The 6,648-nt window shown below is 42.0% G+C and overlaps 1 protein-coding gene across 1 annotated transcript; it reads right to left on the bottom strand.

Annotated features, from left to right (window-relative positions):
• Nucleotides 1-678: 678 nt before the first annotated feature.
• Nucleotides 679-5,562, bottom strand: LOC103521536 (muscle M-line assembly protein unc-89-like). Its single transcript, XM_017448903.2, has 8 exons — nt 5,297-5,562; nt 4,310-4,473; nt 3,834-4,055; nt 3,113-3,363; nt 2,375-2,555; nt 1,782-2,032; nt 1,255-1,424; nt 679-914 (listed from the first exon to the last, which is right to left on the bottom strand). The coding sequence occupies exons 1-8, from the start codon at nt 5,415-5,417 to the stop codon at nt 679-681; spliced, it is 1,596 nt and encodes a 531-aa protein (XP_017304392.2). The 5' UTR covers nt 5,418-5,562.
• Nucleotides 5,563-6,648: the final 1,086 nt, after the last annotated feature.

Below are 6,648 nucleotides of genomic sequence, written 5' to 3'. Positions count from 1 at the left end.
ATCCTATACTCACGGTAAATTTGAAGCGTTCAGTTTTGGAATGTTTGCTGTCTGGCTAGTTCGACGGCCATTGGACTCTCTCTCTACAGTGACGGTACAATGGCTTTCCACCTTGCCTATCTCATTGGACGCTGTACACGTGTAGACCCCTTCCTCTTTTCTCGACGCATGAACCAGAGTGAAGTCTACATTGCCGTCGTGGTCCAACGTCATCACTTGACGTCGCGTCGGACGCAGCTTGACGCCGTTACGATGCCTGAAAGCAAAGGAGAACAATGAAATATATATTTAACCCTTTACGTTTCTCCGTAACAACGTCTAAACCTCGATGTAAACTTACCAAAGAGTTAATTATTGCAGAAAGATGTTTGATAGAGGAAACTGTAACCGTGGAAGGCCATTATTGCTCCCGGAATCGAAGAGAAGAAGGAAGGATAAGAGTAAAGTCCAGTCTTTCCGAGGAACGAATCTTATCTGTTTAGGGATAAAGTTTGCCCCTGGGAAGAAATCCAACAAAGGCGAGCGTCTTGACCGCCTACACCAGTGAGGCAGCGCAATAAATGTCTTTAAGGACGCTGGCGCAGCGCCAAATATAATGTGTCATCGGCAGTCTTCCCAACAGTATCCTTACCAGGTGATTCCCACACAGGATATGCTCCACCATGGCGCGGAGAATTTTCAAGTCCTCATGCTCTCGTATGGTAATACTATGAGGGCAGCTCTATCGTGGACTCCGGCGCAATGTAGCCACGAATACCCTTTGTCCACTATCAGATCTGGCCCTTGCACGTGAGCAGAGCCCCTACGGAGGTTGCTGGCTGGCAGTGACGCTGTTATATCACCAGAGTGCGTCAGCTCCGTGTGACTGATCTCCAGAGTGTAGAAGTTTCCGTCCGTGATGAAATCGTGCCGATCTGAAAGCGATTAAATGCGTTTCTTCCAAATGTAAATTGTTCCCAAGGGCAGAAGTAATACCTAGACCCTTGACAAGTGGAGTGTGCCTGAAGGCATATGATGTGTTCAGACAAACCGTACATTGCCTCCGACAACATAGATTCACCCCTCTCACCTCGTCCGATAGATGGGGGTCGAATATGGTGTGGACCATGGACACAGCTTAAGAATAAATGAGTTCTGGCTTTGGTTCCATCCCCACGTTGGTAACGTTCTTGTTAAAAACTGTAAGAAAATGCTTGGCAACGCTTGTACTTATTCTATCTGTATTCCAGTGATTATGATGAGCCTTTGTCTTACCGTCTGGGAGTATCTGGGCGTCATCCTTGGCCCAGGTTACCGTGGCAACAGGAAACGCCACAATCTGACAGGTCAGTCTCACCGGGTAGGACACCTGGACTCTTCTGTCCCTCAGCCGCATTGTAAACTGGGGTGCTGTGTTCACTATGGGGCACGCCTCTTGAGTAATCCTAGAATCGGGAATGGTATAAATTAAATAGTAGGCACTCTCTTGATTTGGTGAAATGAGAAATTTTATTATGGAAGCTGTCTGCAAAATTTGAGCGACCTGTGGGCCTGTGGCTAAAGGTAAAGTTTAGAGAAGCGCTAGTTCCTTTTGAGCTTTTTCCCTGTATAGGCCTAATTAGCGGTACTTGGTCCGGAATAACGGCCGAACCGTACCCTCTCGAAACAGGGCCTAAGAATATTATTCATTGGTTGTGGTTCGAAGTATTCGGAATTCGAAATCGTCTCGAAGACCTAAAGTATTCGAACTTGAATCCTAAATCCTCGTCCTGTAGAAGGGAAGGTAGAGTGAGTTGACTTACTTCCTCAACCCATGGTCCGCCTCTATGAGTTTCGGATCTGTCACGACCATCAGTCTCGAATAGGACGACACCCGGCCCACTTTATTGATAGCCTCGCAAATATATCGGCCCGAATCTTCCAGCTGTATGTTGTGTATGGTGAGGGACACTTTGCCTTCGTCAAAGTGGGTCTCCAGACGATCACTCTCGTCGATCTGCAGAATGGTTCCGTCCTTGAGCCACCTCAGATCCGGAGTTGTGCTGCTGTGAACCTGAAAGTTGTGATGACGAGAAATAGATTATTTAATCAATAAGTAGGTAATTGACCTAGGTACTCGTATATAATTATCTACATTCTGTCCCTCAGGAGCATTGTAAATGGGGGAGCTCTTAAGTGTGCAATTATGCATCCTATGTACTAAGTTGTTGTCCTGTATCTATTTATTTTCAAGTACGAGTATGCAAGTATGCACCATCATCCCAGCTGTTATTCACCCCCCTCCCCCTGAAAGAAGCGCTATCGTCTTTTTTAGGAATACATATAACATATAAGTAGTGCTTTATTTAGACTGTCAGCTACTTATTCTATCTGTATTCCAGTGATTATGATGAGCCTTTGTCTTACCGTCTGGGAGTATCTGGGCGTCATCCTTGGCCCAGGTTACCGTGGCAACAGGAAACGCCACAATCTGACAGGTCAGTCTCACCGGGTAGGACACCTGGACTCTTCTGTCCCTCAGCCGCATTGTAAACTGGGGTGCTGTGTTCACTATGGGGCACGCCTCTTGAGTAATCCTAGAATCGGGAATGGTATAAATTAAATAGTAGGCACTCTCTTGATTTGGTGAAATGAGAAATTTTATTATGGAAGCTGTCTGCAAAATTTGAGCGACCTGTGGGCCTGTGGCTAAAGGTAAAGTTTAGAGAAGCGCTAGTTCCTTTTGAGCTTTTTGCCTGTATAGGCCTAATTAGCGGTACTTGGTCCGGAATAACGGCCGAACCGTACCCTCTCGAAACAGGGCCTAAGAATATTATTCATTGGTTGTGGTTCGAAGTATTCGGAATTCGAAATCGTCTCGAAGACCTAAAGTGGGCCTGTGGCTAAAGGTAAAGTTTAGAGAAGCGCTAGTTCCTTTTGAGCTTTTTCCCTGTATAGGCCTAATTAGCGGTACTTGGTCCGGAATAACGGCCGAACCGTACCCTCTCGAAACAGGACCTAAGAATATTATTCATTGGTTGTGGTTCGAAGTATTCGGAATTCGATCTTGAATCGTCTTGAAGACCTAAAGTATTCGAACTTGAATCCTAAATCCTCGTCCTTGTAGAAGGGAAGGTAGAGTGAGTTGACTTACTTCCTCAACCCATGGTCCGCCTCTATGAGTTTCGGATCTGTCACGACCATCAGTCTCGAATAGGACGACACCCGGCCCACTTTATTGATAGCCTCGCAAATATATCGGCCCGAATCTTCCAGCTGTATGTTGTGTATGGTGAGGGACACTTTGCCTTCGTCAAAGTGGGTCTCCAGACGATCACTCTCGTCGATCTGCAGAATGGTTCCGTCCTTGAGCCACCTCAGATCCGGAGTTGTGCTGCTGTGAACCTGAAAGTTGTGATGACGAGAAATAGATTATTTAATCAATAAGTAGGTAATTGACCTAGGTACTCGTATATAATTATCTACATTCTGTCCCTCAGGAGCATTGTAAATGGGGGAGCTCTTAAGTGTGCAATTATGCATCCTATGTACTAAGTTGTTGTCCTGTATCTATTTATTTTCAAGTACGAGTATGCAAGTATGCACCATCATCCCAGCTGTTATTCACCCCCCTCCCCCTGAAAGAAGCGCTATCGTCTTTTTTAGGAATACATATAACATATAAGTAGTGCTTTATTTAGACTGTCAGCTTAGAGCAAGATGTTACATTAAGCTAACAGTTAATTGCTTCGAATCTTAGATGATAGTTTTAATGAACTTGTTACTTATTGGTATAAGTAGGGCCATCGACTATAATAAACGCCCTATGTCACTGCGACCTGGTTAAATCTTTCGTGACTTCTTAATGAACTTACCACTCCGTCTAAAGTAACGTCCGAGCCGACCAGAACTTTCAGCTGTCCGGGTAAATCCTCCGCGAACTCCGGCAATCCCATGTGTTCTCCAATGGTAACTGGCGCAGTCGTCATGGTGGATTCCCCCCAGCCGTATCTGTTCCGGGGAGTCACTCGGAACCTATACTGACAGCCTGGGGTGAGATTGAACGCGTCGAAACTGTGGGTGGCCGAAATGCCCAACTGAAACAGGGGGAAAATATGGATTATCTTGTTTGATTGATAGAGATTGCCTTTGGCAATAATTTCGCCCTTTGATTGTAATATTATTGTATTTTGTTCATGATCAAATTTTGTCTTTTGTTTTTAATTTAAGAGGTATGATAGAGGGAACTGCTACTGCTTAATCAAGATAAGAATAAGTGACAGGTAGACCATTTTTTTCCTGAAGTCCACCCGCCCTATATCCGAAGAAGAATTTTACCAACATTTCTTACCTCATTCCAGAAGCCACCGCCATCTGCTCCCATCTTCCACGCCTCAACTTTATACGCCAAAACAGGTGCCAGGACATCGCTCTGAGGTTTCAGCCAGGTCAAAGTGAGCCAGTTGCGTCCACTGGCAGACACAATGGGAGGCTCACTAATCTGCTCCGGAACATCTAAAGGGGTAAGTAAAAAATAAATGAATTTTGGGGTAAGTAAAAACTAAATAACCAAGGGGGAAATAAGATCTAGTTTCAGCCAGGTCAAAGTGAGCCAGTTGCGTCCACTGGCAGACACAATGGGAGGCTCACTAATCTGCTCCGGAACATCTAAAGGGGTGAGTAAAAAATAAATGAATTTTGGGGTAAGTAAAAACTAAATAACCAAGGGGGAAATAAGATCTATGGCCAGGACAAAAATATGAGTTTAAACTCTTTAAACTTAGTTCATTTTAACTCTTGGATTAAGTGCATTAAGCAATCTGATTGGTTTTGGTGCATCCATCCTGAACTACAATATAGTACACATCTGCTAATGACTACAAAATACAAAGCACTGAAGTTAATCCACAGCTGATCAAAAACTCTCTCAGTTCTTTTTGTGTTTTGTTAGATATTTCTCTGGTTACTTTAACCTTCAAGATGTGAAAACGTGCTTAAAAGTCATTTCATATCATTAGTTTTTTATTCTACTCAGTCATTTGTTCTTATTTTTTAGAGCAATAAAACTCTATCTCCTCCCCACGCTCAATTAATTATACTGCCCGTTACGAGTAGACAAATTTTTCATTTATTCTGCCGGGTTGATTTTTTTTTTCTGATTTCCCCATCGCAGCTTCAAAGGTAGCTGCAGAGGTCCCTTAAACGTACCTACCGTTGTATCAGACAAATAGCCATTTCGAAGTTAAGGTCTCTAAACCTTAACTTCGGCATGTTTGGCATGCATAATTTGGTCTCATGCCTATTTTGACCAGATAATTTTGTCAAGAGTTTCTCTCACCTGGATAAGCTGTTAGATCGTTGAGGAAATCTTCCACATAATCCGAAGTCCATTCTCGATTGGACCAGACGTCTTTGATCTTTTGAAGTCCATCATTTTTATTCTGCTCTTTGTTTTTCATCGTTTACGCGTTTTTGTCAAACTATTCTTCTTTAAAAAACAAATCATAGAGACGTCACACAAAACCGTTATTACTTCTCAAATCTATTTTAGTAGAGGCACTTATTTACAATTTGAATACTTTGGTAATTAAGTATGTTAAACTAAGTTATGAGTAAGTTGTTACTAAGATAATTAGGTACACAAAATAATTACAGCAGACGCGAAACCCCTGATTGGGAGACGTGGATGTTAAAATAATTATAATTACCAAATAACTCAAGTTAATGAAGCTATTAATAATATTAATATCCATCAATTATTATTATTTGGCAAAATACAAGAAATGTTCTTGATAAAACGACAATTTTTAACCAACAAACAGGAAGGAATAACTAATGAGAGGAATGTCATAATGGACGGACAGTTATAGCAGCGAAATAATGAAGTGGACATTAAAGATAGGCTATTTGAAAGATCCAATAAAAAAATGTAAACGCTGTTCAACACTTGAGAGAAAACAATCAAAATAAACATAAACGCGGTGATAATTAACATCGATGTTATACTGAAAATCAGTTCACGAGAAGTAAATAGACTCAGCAAAACTACTCTCAGCAGAAAAGATCGAAAAATTGCTCCAAAAGAACATGCTGACCGAAGCAATAACAAATATAATATTTATCCTTCTCCAGCATGTAGCTCCCAACGTGTGAGAGAGAGACAATAATGTTGGCTTGGGTCCAAGTTGGTATTTCCTGTGCCTTGACCAGAGGATGAGGGACATATTGCCATATTGAGAATTGGTAGTGATAGGCCATACCAGTGTGAAAACAACCGTAATTACTACAAACAGAGGTAGAAAGAGAGAGAAAACAACCGTCATTACTACAAACAGAGGTAGAAAGAGAGAGAAATATAATGGAAATGGACTCAGGTTGAAAACCTATAAAGAAGGAATTGGGACATTTCAAAGTTTTGAAGCCGCTGATAGTCTAGCTTATGCGAATTTTGATAGCGAAAATTTGAAATTTGTCAAGCACATAGCTTAGGATGTTGAAGCCGCTGATAGTCTAGCTTATGCGAATTTTGATAGCGAAAATTTGAAATTTGTCAAGCACATAGCTTAGGATGTAATCCTAAAAATATACAGCCCCTTGTGTAACTGACTGACTCACGTATACAAATTCTAACCCACTTCTAGATGAGCTAGGAAGATGCGGTTTTCACCATTGGATTCCTTATTTTTTGTA

This window comes from Diaphorina citri, unplaced genomic scaffold (genome assembly GCF_000475195.1).
Source record: "Diaphorina citri unplaced genomic scaffold, Diaci psyllid genome assembly version 1.1 scaffold75, whole genome shotgun sequence".
NCBI classification, from domain to species: domain Eukaryota; kingdom Metazoa; phylum Arthropoda; class Insecta; order Hemiptera; family Psyllidae; genus Diaphorina; species Diaphorina citri.
This window is presented reverse-complemented; position numbering and strand designations above follow the sequence as displayed.

Bases quoted from the DNA above. Each gene is read 5' to 3' on its own strand.
- LOC103521536 (XM_017448903.2), bottom strand. From the start codon at position 5,417: ATGAAAAACAAAGAGCAGAATAAAAATGATGGACTTCAAAAGATCAAA. The intron at 4,056-4,309 runs GTAAGAAATGTT...CCCCTGTTTCAG, and splicing joins GCGGTGGCTTCTGGAATGAG to TTGGGCATTTCGGCCACCCA. The intron at 2,556-3,112 runs GTAAGTCAACTC...TCCCGATTCTAG, and splicing joins GCGGACCATGGGTTGAGGAA to GATTACTCAAGAGGCGTGCC.